The 16,453-nt window shown below is 40.2% G+C and overlaps 1 protein-coding gene across 1 annotated transcript in view; it reads right to left on the bottom strand.

Moving 5' to 3' along the window:
• Positions 1–12,700: 12,700 nt before the first annotated feature.
• LOC149189111 (putative disease resistance protein At1g61300) overlaps positions 12,701–16,453 on the bottom strand; it is a 9,992-nt gene continuing 6,239 nt past the window's right edge. Inside the window, exons 3-4 of the mRNA XM_089410128.1 lie at positions 12,983–13,723; positions 12,701–12,752 (exon numbers count right to left, since the gene is read on the bottom strand). Coding sequence (XP_089266254.1) covers positions 12,701–12,752; positions 12,983–13,723 — 793 coding nt within the window. The remainder of the gene's footprint in view (positions 12,753–12,982; positions 13,724–16,453) is intronic.

A 16,453-nucleotide genomic window follows, 5' to 3' on the forward strand; every position in this document is an offset into this window, starting at 1 on the left:
TCTTTTGGCATTACTGTCCACTCATGTTCTCATTTATTCGAGAGTACTTATAATTTCCTCCAATTATCTAATTAAATAACTAAGAGGCCTAAATTACATTAACTTGAGACTTAGGAAAACTGTTTCCTAAAAATACATGACCCCCCTATGTCTACTTTAATTACAATGATTTTACTTGGGCTGAATGCTCCTGCATCAATCACCCACTCCCCACATCAACCCTACATCAACGTCCAACATTATTGTCAGACGCACTCAAAACCACGAGAGCAGACATTTTAGGGGACGACCTAGATCTATAACTAACCCTTTTACCTCCCCTATAGACGGTTTTTTGGTTGACGTTCCTATCACTAACATCACTCCTTCATGGGGCCTTACAGCACGACAACTCGAGATGCCGTCCCCATGACATTTATTCTTTCTCTGAATATATGAGGATTGGGTACTGCCTCGAAGTTTTGAGCCCTCAAGTGTCTTTTTATATCTCTTCGCCCTTCTATCATATTGATACATGAATCTATGCACTCTATCCCTCAGGTTATATTATATTTCAGGAAAATGTTTCCATATTGGCACATATCCGCCACCGCGGCTGTTAGACTCTCTAGCGGTTTGGTGGTAATCTGGGACCCTATATGGGTCTGTCTCAAAGCTTACAATTGTTTTGCGGGTATTCTACTTGAAGGCCACATCCGGGGCCTGGAGGGACGCATACATATTCTAAATACATATGCTCCTTATAGGGATCAGGCAAATTTCTGGGATCGTCTTTTCTCCTTTGGGATTATGGAACTTACCTCTCTCATCATTGCGGGAGATCTGAATTGCACTATCGCCTTGGAGGAAACTTGGGGCCGAACCAAAAAACTTGATCCACTGGCGGGAATGTTTAAGGATGCCCTCATAACACACAATTTTGTAGATATCTTCCGAGAGGTTATGGCTCCTACTTGGGACAATGGAAGGGAAGGTGTGGCATATGTCGCCAAGAGACTGGACCGATTTTTAATCCATGAAAATTTGATTGACCGACTGGGGGAGGTACAGACACACATCATCAACGATTTCTTATCTGATCATAGGCCTGTTACTCTGGCCTGGAAGAAGCCGCTAGTGCGTCCTGGAATGCCTTTCAAATTTAACAGAATTTGGCTAGAAGATCTGGATTTCAACACTCTGGTCCGAGAATCTTGGAACAGTGGGAGCGTTACTAGTTCCTCTCCCATGGATCATATTCTTGAAAAACTGCAGTCCCTCTGTGGGGTGGTAAAATCTTGGCCAAAAAAAAAAAAATATGGATTTCAACACTCTGGTCCGAGAATCTTGGAATAGTGGGAGTGTTCCTGGTTCCTCTCCCATGGGTCATATTCTTGACAAATTGCAATCCCTCCGTGGGGTGGTAAAATCTTGGAGAAAAAAAAATAAAAAAATCTATCAATGAAAAAATAAATCGGAGACATTCAAAGTGAATTGGAAAATCTCCTCCCGCTTATGGCCACTGATAACCCTCCTATTTCCATCTGAACTCATATCTGGGAACTAGAGGTCAAAAGAGATCACATCTTAGATATTGAAGAAGCCTCCTGGCGCCTGAAGAGTCGGGCTATATGGATCAAGGAGGGAGACAGAAACACAAAATTTTTCCATCGATTTGCAAACCATAGGCGCAATATAAACTCTATTTGGGGAATTTCAGATGAAGCGGGAGAATATATCCATTCACAGGCTGATATCTCAAAAGCTGCCACCTTACATTTTAAAATAGCTTATGAAAGGAATGACAACATTGTGGCGGAAGACCTCATCTAGGGGATTGAACATTATCCGATTATGTTTGACCAGGACTCGAATGAGGATCTTTACAAATGCATCTCAGAAGATGAACTTCTTTGTGTCCTCAAATCTTTTAGAGGGGACAAAAGTCCAAGGCTCGATGACTGGACTATGGAACTGTTCACGCATTTTTTTTTTATCTTTTCAAACACAATCTCATTCAGATGCTCAAGGAATGTACACCATCACATCAAGTTGACCTGCATTTCTCTCATCCCGAAGCGCAATCCTCCAAACTGTTTTGATGACTACATGCCTATCTCGTTATGTAATCTTATCTATAAGATTATCTCCAAAACAATTGCAGGTCATCTGAGAGACAACTTGGTTTTTTGAGAGGTCGTCAAATACATGATGCGAATGCAAACACATAGGAGTGCATGCACTCTATCCATAGAAGAAACTCTAATGATGTTATCCTACAAGTTGATCTGAGAAAAGCTTTTAACAGCCTTGATTGGGGATACCTCAGGCTTGTCCTTTTTAAAATAGGCTTGCAATCAAAGTGTGTGGACTGGATTATGGCGTGCGTTGTCAATGTTGATTATTTAGTGATCATAAACAATATTCTTCAGATTTCTTCCGGGCTGGGAGGGGCCTCATACATGGATGCTCGCTTTCGCCTTTATTATTCATTCTTGTTATGGACAACCTCAATTTGCACATCAAAAAGGATGTGGAATGAGATCAATTTCAAGCCCTCAAGATCGGCAATAATATCAACATCTCACATGGATTTTTTCTCGATGATGTTTTGATTATGGGTATGTTGCTCCGCTTTTCATGGTTATGTCTTTTTCATATTTTTAGAAAATTCGCCAATGCAATTGGTCTTTACATGAATGCACATAAATCCATTTTGAATCATGCTAATTGTGACTTGGAAAATATTATCCATATCAAGAATTTATTTGGAATAGAGGCCAAATTGATGGATCAAGGCATAAAATATTTAGGTTTCCAAATTAAATCCTGCAATTACAAAAATGCTGACTGGATCTGGCTTGTTGATAGATTCTTCAAAAAAATATCTGGGTGGGAATTCAGAAACCTTTCCCTAGGTGGCCGCGTTATCCTCTCCTAAGCCTTCCTAAACCAATTGTCAGAATATTGGGCCCACCTATTTCATATTCTTGTTGCTACCATCCTCTCCCTAAATCGAATCATGGCTAATTTCATCTAGGGAGGCAATCATATTAAAAAAAATATCACCTTGCCAAAATTCATTTGATTACCCTGCTGAAAGTCTTGGGGGGATAGGGAATTTTAGACCTTCACCATTTTGGACAGGGTTTACTTATTAAATCCCTTTGGAGAGGCATCTTTGGTACATGTACCTGGAGCATGATCATTAGACAAAAATATCTCAAGAACCATGACTTCACTTACTGGTTCCGTAAAGGTTCCGTTGGTGCCAAAAATTTGTCATCCATCTGGCTCAGCTTCCAAAAAGTTTCCAAGATCCTTCTACAACATCTAGCTTGGAAATTTGGCTTAGGACACAAAATTCTCATTGGAACTAATCGTATCCTGGGTTATGGTGATGTGGACAATATCCCAGAACAACTTATCACTTCCCTTAATAGCAGAGGCATCTTTTTCTGGGGTTAAGACATTGCTTCACGGAGGGGTCAACATCCTATCTAGAGGTCTGCTTTGGATCTCGATCTGCCTCGTCTGTGGGATCGGGAATGGTTGCGCATAGTGGTGGGGATGAATCAACTGGGGATATGCCATGAGGGAAACTAGGACAAGTTAATCTGGACAAGGAAGATGCAGAATGACAATATTAATGTGGCAGATGCATATTTTTCTCTTTGCTCCAGGACCTCTAACCTGACTGAGGAACATACTCTTTATGCTTTCTGGAAAACCAACATTCCCAACAAAATTTTACTTTTCACCTGGCTAGTCTTTCACAACAAAAATCTAACATGGGAAAACCTGCAAAAGCGGTTATGGCATGGGCCTAGCATGTGTCCCATTTGTAAGAGGGATTCTGAAAATAATAACCACATTTTCCTTACTTGTCCGCTCACTACTCATATCTGGAAACATATCTCCTCTCTACTTGGTTTTCCTCTTCATCAGTATGATTGCATTAAAGACTGTCTATTATGGTGGAGAAGCCAAAAGGCTGACTGGAGAATTCTCCTGCCTATCCTCTTCTAGGAAATATGGAAGTGGAGAAATAACTTCATTTTTCAAAACTATTATGAGAATTTTCATAGGCTCATGGACAACATTCTCACCTCTTTAACTCTATACTCTTCTAAAAAAACATGCAAGATGGTTCCTTTCCTTAACAAGACGGAAATACAACAGATATCCCGATGGCATTTTTTGATGGTGCTTCCCAATAGAAAGTATGTGGTTGTGGCTTTTGGCTGGCCATCTCAAAGGAACAAAGATATAACGTTTTCTAGCATGGCGGTAGGGGCACAAACACTAAAGCGGAGGTTATGGCACTTTAGGGCCTTCTATGGTTCATACACTTTCTAGATATTCCCCTTATCCACATCCATGTCAACTCCAACGTAATAATACAACATTTAAAGTTGACTGCTAAAATCTCCAATCCCTTAGTGCTTGGATGGTTGACGAGAATTGAACAGTTATGGGCTTTACTAAACAACTCTACTATTAACCATGTCCACAGAGAGAAAAATATGACAGCGGATGAACTATCAAAGAAGGGCTTAACTGGTTCCTTAGGCAAGATGCATTTAACTATTACTATGGACTAGAAAAACATAAATATTGAAGATTTTCCCCTCCCCGGTTAAATACATTCCCCTCCCCTAACATTCTGATTTTTCTTGATGTTTTTGCAGGTTATTAAATGTGAAATATAGCTTTTTGCAGCATTAATGAAGGACTGTTGTTATGTTTTGTACATGGATGCCTGGCCACTGGGCATAAACAGTGTCCTCTACGAGGATGGACTCGACCAATCTATGAAAAACTCTATCTCTTCCTCCTCGTAGATGGTGTTGTCTTTTTTTTTTTTGATCATACAGTATCCTTATGCTGGCATTCTTTACTATCGGATGTGGCATCGGTTCAATCTGTTTTCTCCTTTCAGTTTCTTATCCGTAGAACACATCAGTGCATATCTGCATCATCTTGTTTATTTTTTGATGATGTGGGGCGCTTGCAAACTACAACCAAAGCTCTTCAAGACCGCTTTGACCAGGAATCATCTTTTTTGGGTCGTCTTACTAAGCTCCGACAGACTAGTACCGTGGATGAATATATTACAGCTTTTGAAGCCTTAGCCTTCCACACTTGGGGTCTCTCAGATGTGTTCTACATGGAATGTTTTATCAGCAGTCTTAAAGAAGCCATCAAAGCTCAAGTCCTACTGCACCACCCTCCCACGTGGACGGAGGCTTGCAAGGTAGCTCGTAACGTGGAACGTGCATTAGCAGCTCAATACAGTCGCCCAAATTTCTCCGCTAAAGGTCGCCCCCCACAGGCTCACAACACGACTCAAACACTTAAGGTCCAAAAGGTGTCCCCTGCGAAAATGGCCGACAGAAGAAAGCTAGGACTCTGTTACTACTGTGATGAAAAATACTCCCCAGGTCATAAATGCAAGGAGCCCAAATTTTTTCAAATTGATGCCACTGACTACAGCTCAACAGAGGAAGATCCACCACTTGAGGAACATAAGCCGCTAGAAGAAGACAACCAAAAGGACAATGTCTCTGACGAACCAGTTATTTCATTGCATGCTTTGGCAGGGATTTCTTCCCCTCAAACTCTCAAAATCAGAGGTTTTATTAAACATCGCCCAGTAGTAGTCTTGATTGATAGTGGAAGTACACATAATTTCATCCATCAAAAATTCACAGAAGCAGTGCATTGTTTTGTATGAGCAGTTTCTAATTTCCAAGTTCAAATTGCGGATGGAGGCACAATGAAATGTGAAGGCCGCTGTGAAAATGTCAAAATTCAAATGGGGGATTATCAGTTGAAAACCCAAATGTTTGCCATACACATGGGGGGTTGCGACATTGTCCTCAGTGCTGAATGGCTCCGCACTCTTGGGCCAATCACAATGGATTTCCAGGAGTTATATATGAGTTTTAAGCAAAACAACTACACACATACCCTCCGTGGACTCCAGGCGGGAGCCCCCTCTATCATCAGCTCGCATAGGATGGAAAAATTGTTAAAAAAGGGCAATCATGGAGTTGTAGCTCAATTTAATGCCATCCAGGCAGTCGAAACCAAGCCTCTGCCAATTCATCCTGAGATGCAACAGATTTTAAATAACCATCTTCTGGTCTTTGACAAGCCTCATGAGCTTCCACCCTCGCGAGGGGAACATGATCATAGCATCACCTTGGTTCCAGGGGCCCAACCCCCAAATGTTCGCCCATACAGATATCCGTTCACCCAAAAGAATGAAATAGAAAAGATCATCAAGGAACTTTTGGAAGCAGGTGTCATTCGTCCCAGCATTAGTCCTTATTCATCCCCAGTGGTCATGGTGCTCAAGAAAGATGGGGAGTGGCGGATGTGTCCCGACTTCAGGGCCCTCAATAAGTTGACAATCAAAGATAACTTTCCCATCCCGGTGGTTGATGATTTGCTGGATGAACTCAATGGGGCTCAATTCTTCACTAAGCTGGATCTTGCTCAGGCTACCACCAAATTCGCATGAAGGAAGTCGACATCCCCAACACTGCTTTCAGAACTCATGAAGGCCATTATGAATTCTTGGTCATGCCATTTGGTCTTTGTAATGCCCCCTCTACTTTTCAGAGCCTTATGAACCACATTCTCAAACCATATCTCAGGAAATTTGTCGTTGTCTTCTTCGATGACATCCTCATCTATACTTTCACTTGGGCCGCACATCTTCAGCATGTAGATCTACTCTTGCAACTACTCCGCAAGCATAAATTATTTGTCAAGATGTCCAAGTGTTCGTTTGGCATGGCAGATGTAGAGTATTTGGGCCACATTGTGGGGCATGATGGTGTCAAGGTGGACCCCAAAAAGATCTAGGCAATGCAGGAATGGCCTCAACCTAAGACCTTGAAGAGCTTGAGAGGATTTTTGGGTCTCACAGGCTATTATCGTAAATTTGTCCGCAACTATGGTCGCATAGTGAAGCCCCTCACCCAACTCCTAAAGAAAAATTCATTCTTCTGGAATGAGGAAGCACAACAGCCCTTTACAGCTCTAAAAAATGCCATGTGTTCCACTCCAGTCTTAGCACTACCTGACTTCACCAAATCTTTTGTCATTGAATGTGATGCTTCGGGTACAGGTATTGGGGCGGTCTTAATGCAGGAAGGGCAACTGTTGACCTTCACAAGCCAACAACTAAGTGGGAGGAATCTGGGCCAATCTACCTAAGAGAAGGAAATGATGGCCATCTTACATGCAGTCGAGACCTAGCGACCTTACTTATTGGGGTGACGTTTCCAAATCCACACAGATCATCACAGTCTTAAATATTTTTTGGAGCAACGCCTATCCTCCCCACAACAAAATCAATGGCTCGCCAAAATGCTGGGATATGATTATGAGATCATTTACAAGAAAGGGAAAGACAATAGTGTAGCAGATGCATTATCTCGCCAATTTGAGGAGGAAAGTACTCTACTAGCAATTTCCCTTCCCATTCCAGAATGGATTGAAGAGGCTTGCAGGGAATGGTTTTCACACCCCGGGCGCTCCCAACTCATTTCTCAATTACAGGTAGATCCAAATTCCACCAAGGGCTACTCGTGGTAGGATGATATTCTTCGCTACAAGGACCGAGTCGTAATATCACCAACATCCACCCTCAAATGTCACATTTTGGCAGAATTGCACTCATCTCCCATTGCAGGACATTTGGGCTTTCAGAAGACGTATGCTTGCACCAGAAGATCATTTTTTTGGATAGGCATGAAAAAGGACATCCTTACTTTCGTAGCAGAATGCGATGTCTGTCAATGCCACAAAGGGGAAACCGTCAACACACCAGGCACATTACAACCATTGCCCATTCCGGCATCAATTTGGACGGAGGTTTCTATGGATTTCATTACAGGTCTTCCAAAGTCAGGGAACAAGTTAGTCATCATGGTGGTTGTGGACCGACTGTCGAAGTATGCTCATTTCTACGCCCTAACCCACCCGTTTACACCAACTTTGGTCACTCAATCTTTCATGGATCAGATCTTCAAATTGCATGGCATGCCCACTTCTATTGTGTCCGACCGCGACCCGATCTTCACCAGTAATTTTTGGCAGGAACTCTTCAGGATACAAGGCACTCAACTAAAAATCAATACTTCCTATCATCCGCAAACAGATGGTCAAACCGAAGCCATCAACAAATGTCTAGAAACCTACCTTAGGTGTTTCACTTCAGAAAAGTAACACCTTTGGGTACAGTGGTTACCTCTGGCTGAATGGTGGTATAACACCAACTATCATGCCACCACCAAAATGACTCCCTATGAAGCAGTATATGGTCAACTCCCGCCTTCACCTACTTCGTATCTCAAGGGGTGCTCAAAAGTACAAGCAGTGGATCAACTCCTACAACACCGCGCAACCATGCTCGCCCATCTTCGAGAGAATCTTCATCAAGCTCAGAACCGCATGAAGCAACAAGTAGACCAGCATCGCTCTGAGCGCCAATTTCAAGAAGGGGATCAGGTCTTTTTACGGCTACAACCATATAAGCAAACATCACTCAAAGACAAGGGGTGTCAAAAACTATCTCCCAAATTCTACGGACCATATCAAGTACTTCAGCGCATTGGAGAAGTGGCTTACAAGTTGGCCTTGCCACCTACTGCAAAAATCCATCCAGTTTTCCATGTCTCATGCCTCAAGAAAGTGATTGGGAACAATTGCAGAATTCAGACCAGTCTACCTGAATTGGACGAAGAAGGGTCCATCTGGCTTCAACCTGAACAGGTCCTAGACACACGAGACAAGCAACTGCGCGGCCGCATGATTAAGGAAGTCCTCGTCGAATGGAAAGACACCTCTCCGGAAGATGCAACTTGGGAACCAGCCACTATTCTTCAGCAGTTTCCGGAGCTTCAGCCTTGAGGACAAGGCTAGTCTTAAGGGGGAGGGCATGTTAGGGTCCCACCCTAACCCCCTTATTTATGTAATGGGATCATGTCATAGTCAAGAGTCAATAAAGCCCATATTAATAATTGTAAGTGGTAAATCCGCAATTAATGACGGAACCACAGTTAGTTGCAAATGGGCCGTAGTATTAGATAGATGGTATTAATAAAACCCACGGTATTGGCCCGTGGTATTGCATGTATGAGTCATATATAAAGGATAGAGACTCCCTGCGAGGAGTATCGTGTCTTATTTTGTAATCGAGCTCTGCTCTATTGGAGGTTGCCCCCTCGAAGAGGCAGGTGAACATTACTCTCTGAATAATAAAATCATTGCTATTCTGTGTTCTGGGTATCTTTTCTTCGCATATTCTGTATTTGGGTATCATTTTGCAGGTTAAGAGCATAACAACAACATCCACAATTACACCACTTCCACTCTCATTGCTCTTATTCCAAAGAAGGGAGAGCCCGAATCTTTTCTGGACTTCAGGCCGATCTCTTTATGCAACATAACTTTCAAGATTATTACAAAGATTATAGCAGAAAGAATTAAAGGGACGTTGGCATCCTGTCTCTCTCTTAATCAACATGCTTTTTTAAAAGGTCGTAATATTCTCGATGCCGTCGCCAGCACACAGGAATGTTTACATTCTATGTCCATGCATAGAATTGATGCTGCTATCATGAAAATTGATCTACAGAAAGCATACGATGTATTGGACTGGGGATATTTGCAATGTCTCTTGGTGAAAATTGGTATGAATCCCGGCCCCATTAGATGGATAATGGCATGTATCGAAAATGTAAACTATGCAGTTATTGTTAATGGCATTCCCTCATCTTTCTTTCGGGCGGAACGAGGCCTTCGACAGGGCTGTCCACTGTCGCCTCTCCTCTTCATATTGGCCATGAATGCATTGAGTCTGCACATCAACCGCGCAGTGGAGGAAAAAGCTTATGCTCCGGTAAAGATATGTAAGCAAATATATATCTCTCATAATCTGTTTGTTGACGACGTGTTATTATTTGCAATGATGTCCAAAGCCTCCTGGATGTGTATTAAGAATATTCTTGACCATTTCCAAAGGGCCACAGGGTTGGTTATCAATAAGGCCAAATCGCTCCTGTATCATAATGGAACTGACGAGGACACGTCCTTATGGATCTCTCAGCTCTTTGGAATTGATACAAGACCATTGTCCGAAGGTATTAAGTATCTGGGTTTCCGCCTTAAAGCTAAGGCTTATTCAAAGAGAGATTGGAGATGGCTTGTTGAAAGATTTTTTAGTAAGATTTCGTCGTGGGAATACAGATCCTTATCGTTGGGAGGCAGAGTTGTCCTTACTCAAACAGTCTTGATGCAAATGTCGGTATACTGGGCACACCTGTATCTGCTCCCGGTCAGTATTATCCAGGCCATGAACAGGATTTCATCCAACTTTATTTGGGGGGCCAAAGCAGAAAGAGGTAAGATCCATCTGTCTAAATTGAATCACTTAACTTTGCCAAAAAAGTTCGGGGGCTGGGGTCTGATGGATGTAAGGATTTTCGGAAAAGCTCTGGTCTGTAAATCCTTATGGAGAGGTATTTTTGGCACAAATCCTTGGAGTGAAATCATTCGCCACAAGTATCAAAAAGGAAGATGCTTGGAGTACTGGTTTAGGTTCGGCTCCATTGGAATAAAACAGGGGTCTGCAATTTGGCTCAGCTTCAGGAAAATTCAGAAATATTTCTTTAATAATCTAAAATGGAAGATCTTTTCTGGTAGGAAAATCTTCATTGGCATTGACCCAATTGCTGGCTTTAGGGGTAATCTACAGGTTCCGACTCCTCTTCTCTGTTTTCTTCACAGAATGGGTATTTTTACTTGGGACAGGATTATTGAGGAATGGAGAGGTTTTTCACCTTCATTGAAAGATGCAACTGACATTGGCCTTCCTCAGGCCTTGCTTTCTCTCTGGGATGACTTGAAGAATGCTCTTGTTGAAGGAGGCTTGAAACGTGCCGAAAAAGACGATCACGTGGTGTGGTCCTTATCTCACTCTCATTCTGTTGCGATAGTTAAAGACATTTATTCTGATCTCGTCTCCAAAAAAATTATGCCTGCAAGACAGATCTTTCCGGTATATTGGTGGAAACTTGGATGTCCTCTCAAAGTGATCATCTTCTCATGGTTAGTTTTTTACAACAGGAATTTAACATGGGAAAACTTGAGGAAGAGATCTTGGGATGGTCCCAGCAGATGTGTGTTATGCAATGCAGAGGAGGAGACAAACTATCATATGTTCTTCAAATGTGTGGTAGCCCAACAAATCTGGTATGAACTGGCTTCTTCTTTTTCTTTTCCTCATCTAAATTTCATTTCTGTTAATGCAGCTTTTGCTTGGTGGGGAAGACAAGAAGCAACAAAGCGTCCAATCCTTCCAATCACAATATGGTGTGTTTGGAAGTGGAGGAATTCAAAATTTTTTGAAGATTCAAACATCCCCTTCAAGACTGTTCTGTGTAGGCTCTTCGCTTTCTATCAATCCATTGGATGATTGGTCAAAGGCTGGAGTTTGGTAGGGCGCAAAGAGCTTCGTTTTTGGGGGTTTCCAGGTTCTTTCTTTGTCTGCTCCAGGTGGCTGTTCCAGCGGGAGGCTATGGGTTCCTCTAACTTCTGCTTTGAGGCTATGGGTTCCTCTCCATCTGCTCTTTTTTGGTTTCATTTTGTCATCATTTCATATCAGTAGCACATTCAGGCAATACTGATGATATATGTTTCATATATTTCTATATGCTGCTCTATGTTCTTGCTTTATAGGTCTATCAGCATCAGGCAAAGCTGATGATATATATTTCATATGTTTCTATATGCTGCTCTATGTTCTTGCTTTATAGGTCTATCAGCTATTTGTCATAATTTGACATATTTGGTTTTTCATCAGTTTAGTCTCCTATGACTGGAGATCTTCTCTCTGTTATCACAGAATATGATGTATATATTTACTCAATATAATATATTGCTCTTCTTTTGGAAAAAACTAAAAGGAAGAAAACAGTAGAGATAAAAGAAAAATATAAAAATTCGAATTTTCTCGATACTTTTATTTTCTTGAATTTTGAAGAATATACATATCTTAATGGATAAGATTACTTTTATTTTCTTGAATTTTGAAGAATATACATATCTTAATGGATAAGATTTCTTAGCAGAACGAAAAGTTCATTGGACCAATATTCACCATAAAGCCAACCCTCTATCTTCTCATGTACTTGTAAATATTTTTTAATAAATTCTTTCTGTGGTAGACATTGTCACCACTTCTATCTGTACATTTTCTCTAACTTTTTTTAAATTTTGGAGCATTATTAAACAACCATATATTCTTATCTTTCTTAGACTTTTCAGTTTGAGATAATTTTCTGGTAACATTTTCAATGCCTTGCATTCTACAATTGACAATATTTGAAGGGAAGGCATTGTCTCTGCTTTTACAAGGGGCAACTCCTCTAACTTATCTAACCAAGCTAGTGAAAATATCTCTAACTTTGGAAATGCCTCAATTTCACCGAATCCTTCGGGAAACTTCGCTAGATTAAAGCATTTACTAATCTCCAATTGTTTTAGATTTTTTAGTTCATTCAGACTTGGAAGCTCTTCTAACATTTCACACCCGACCAATGCCAAATGACTCAAATTTTGAAACTCACAAAACTTGAAGTCCATTTTAACCAAATGAGGGCACTGTAGCCGAAGTTCCCTCAACTTTGGCATGTTTATCATGTCACGCGGTAGACTTGCCATCCTTGTGAGTGTCAATTCCATTGACTCCATTTCTGTCATGTTCCCCAATGTCCCATCATGGATTGTTTCTCCGTTGTTTTGCATGATTAAGATTTTGAGCTTTCTTAGACTGCGCAAATTGTTAATGGAAGCCAATTTTTTGGATGCGCCTTTTGTAAATAGGCTGGAACATCGATGGATGTTCAAATACTGCAAAGAGGTAAGCGAAGAAATTTTATAAGGCAGACTTTGCAAGAATTCACAGGAGCCAAGGTTTAGGTACCTCAAGGATGTCAGCTTATGAAGGTCAGCTGGTAATTCTGTAATTCTAGACCGATCAAGATCCAGGATTTCCAGGCATGGAAGATTGGTGAGAGATGTGGGTAACTTTTTGATGGGCAGAGCCACTAACCTGAGGCATACGAGCTGTTTCAAACACCCCACGCTCTCTGGCAATGACTGGATGGACGTATCACTCAAATCAAGAATCTTCAGAGAGGTCATCCTTCTGATCAGCTTTCTTGGAAATTCTCTAAAATCTGTGTTTCGAGCCATCAACAAGGAGCGCATTTCTTGAACTCTCATTGACCTGGGAAGCGAGCTCAAATTGTTGTCGGTCAAGGAAATCCGAGTGCGTCCCGAGCACTCATTTTCTATCAAAGCTGTCAAACCCCTGCCTGCACGGAAGTAGCAATTTTCTTCCACCTCTGCAATTTGTATTGCCAGATCTCGCACGACGTCATGCATCCGGAAGCAGACAACGCGCCCATCGGCATCTCTGATGGTGGTTTCGATCAGACAACGATCTGCTAAAATGTTGACATAAATTTTTACAATCTCGAATGGGTCGTCATAGCCTAGCTGATCTGGCAACTTCTTCCTTGCGAGGAGCCCTTCCCCTATCCAGAAATGCACCACCTCCCTTGTGTCCAGAACAATTTGATCTTCTAAGAAGGCACCCAAATATAAGAAACACAATTGCAGATTGACATCAAAGCAAGTACCTAGTGCGTCGTAGCTCAATCTGTAAGATTTTTGAGATACACAGATCTAGATCTGCAAAACAATAAACAAGCTTGCAAGAGAAGGAAGGAAGCGAGCAAGAATTGAGAAAAGAATAAAAATTGATTCTATAATATTAGTTTTAGAATAAATACATAAAAGCAACTAAGTTAAGCTTAGTTGTACATGCAATAACTAAAGCTAACTAAAGCTAAGTGTGCTTTATCTTATGTTAATGTGTACATGTGCCACATGCAAGCAATAAGTTAACTGGAGCTAATCTAGGTGCATGTACACCAACACAGCTAGTCTAAGTGCATGTACACCAACACAATCTCAGATGATCATAGGGACATGATTGATGATCTTGGCTGTGGACATTTGGCAGCCTCCGAACTGCCGATTCCCATTCATTTGAATGAACAATTCCTTGTTAAGCTCCATTAGTTTATGCAAAATTGCTGCCTACAATTATGGAATTTAAACTGCAGTCTTTCCTTAACTTATGGAAACCAATTTCAGTAGTTTCCTTAAGTTAAGGAAATCAACTGCAGTTAATAAATTTATTGTTGGGAGCTACCTGAAGTGGTCCATTACACCTATCTGGAGTTCTCTACCTTGATCTGTGGGACATCTGACACATAGCTGTCAGAAGCTTGATGGAAGCTTAGCTATAAATTCATCTGTTTGGTCCCCAAGCTTATATCTCAATCCCCTTCAGTTTTTCACACCATCTAGCTGAGATAGCAGAGCTTGGAAGTGCCTTCAGATTTTCTGCATTCTTTTCTTTTTGCTTGGGCAGCTGGAGCGTGGTTTTTCAGAAAGAAGTTGCATCAAGAGTTTCACCAATGGCTGGAGGTAATTCGTATCCCTGGGCATTAAGTTTCAACGATTCATTGAATTTTTTCCGCATGCAGAATCGCTGTCATAATTTTCTAACATTTGGTATCAGAGCCCTTTTACCTCTGCCTTGCTGTGTGTTGGCCAAGAAACGAATTTCGATCCACCGTTTCGTTCCATAATTTATTTCTTTTTGCGCAAACCGTGGGTCGAATACATGACCTGTGTGTAGTTGGCCATAGCACCTTAGTTCTGACATACGCATTTGATTGTGTTTATATGCATGCATTTGATCACTCAAGGAAAATAAAGCTTACTATATTATACTCATCTGAATCTCTTGAAAAGGTCAAGAAAGTATTATGTGCATATGCATGTTTGGCCAATGCGTAAAGAGATTTTACCAATCGGCAAATGAAATTTGCGTCAAAACAATTTTCCAGCATCTAAAAGTTACAGGTTCAAAAGTAAATGCCGATTGTGACGCCGTATCTGTACTGTTTCAATGCCTGTCTTTGTGTTTTATTTTTGAGTTTTTGCTTTTGAATAACACTAGCCGAGGTCTGGAGCTTTCTTCATATCAGTAAGATCAGATATTGGATCTTTCTGTTGATGGGGTCTTTAAGGAGACAAAATACGTTAAATGGCATGTCAGAACAAAGCTTCTCAAATTCCCAAATACAAAAGAAGGAATTAGTCATGACTCATAAGAGTGTTGCAAAGAGACATACTTTGCAGTTGTTCGTCTTGACATATAATTTCTCAACTATCATATGGCTATGTTAATGGGCATATGGTAATGACAGATTTTAAATAAAGGAAATATGATCTTCATTGTTGGTAAAAATACTGCATTGTGTATATTTCGCATATATAAATGCAATATAAAATAAACGCTAAATAAGATAATCCAAAACATTGAAACAATTTCACTCAAGGATACGCTTTTTATTTTTGTCGAATAATAAAATGTTTTAACATTAGGACTTCACAAGTAGCCATAATGATGTGTAGAGGCTCCCGTAAATTAATGACGGTATTGCAGTCTTGTTCACAAACGAAATTGTGAACAAGAAAGTCAAATAGCTTATTTTTGAAAGGTTATCTATTATGAAGAAACTACACGGATATTCTAGTTCTGCTACTCGAAGCTTTCTATTACAGTATAAAATACTCTGTTATAAATATCAAAAGCTTTCATTGCTTGTAGGTATTGTATGTCAGAAGTTGTCTCAACTGATATATCAGATAGATGTATTAATGCTATTGAGTAATTGAATTCTTATGGGTATAAATTATTTTAATTGTGGAGGCTGGAGTTTAAATATGAGGTTTTTGTATTCATTTTATAAAATATTAGGGGAAATGAATATAGGGATGACCTTTGAAGTATTACTTAAAGAAAATAACTCTAAATTGTGAGAATCTCTATTTTGAACTCAATAGCCTTGCAATGCAATTTGTAGTCATTTTCGGTAATGCTGACTGCTTTAACCTTAATTTTGATTTTGCTGGAGAATTATTACAGTTATATGGAGTTTATTAAAATGTCATTTTGACTTACTCCTTTCAGTAAACATTATTTTTCTTCTCTGATTAAGTTTTGTTTATGCAACAAAACTAATGTCTAAGTGATCCATATAATTTTAATTAATTAGAGAATAGCCACAGCATCTTTAATTAAATAAAATTATATATTGGTTAGATCACATGAAGATTATTTAGACATTAAATTGTAATTAATTACACTGAATATAATAAATTTTATCCCACAGGAATCTTTATTATATTTATGTAATTAATTAGGATAAAATTTCATAACCTACCCACAGGAGTTATGAATTAATAAGTTTTATCATAAAGTTTTATTGAATCTGTTTGAATTAAAAATTTAGCCCACAGGCAATTTTTT

The sequence above is a fragment of the Pinus tabuliformis genome, chromosome 3_1, assembly GCF_031772625.1.
Source record: "Pinus tabuliformis cultivar Carrire ecotype Pingquan chromosome 3_1, CPIR1, whole genome shotgun sequence".
NCBI lineage: Eukaryota > Viridiplantae > Streptophyta > Pinopsida > Pinales > Pinaceae > Pinus > Pinus tabuliformis.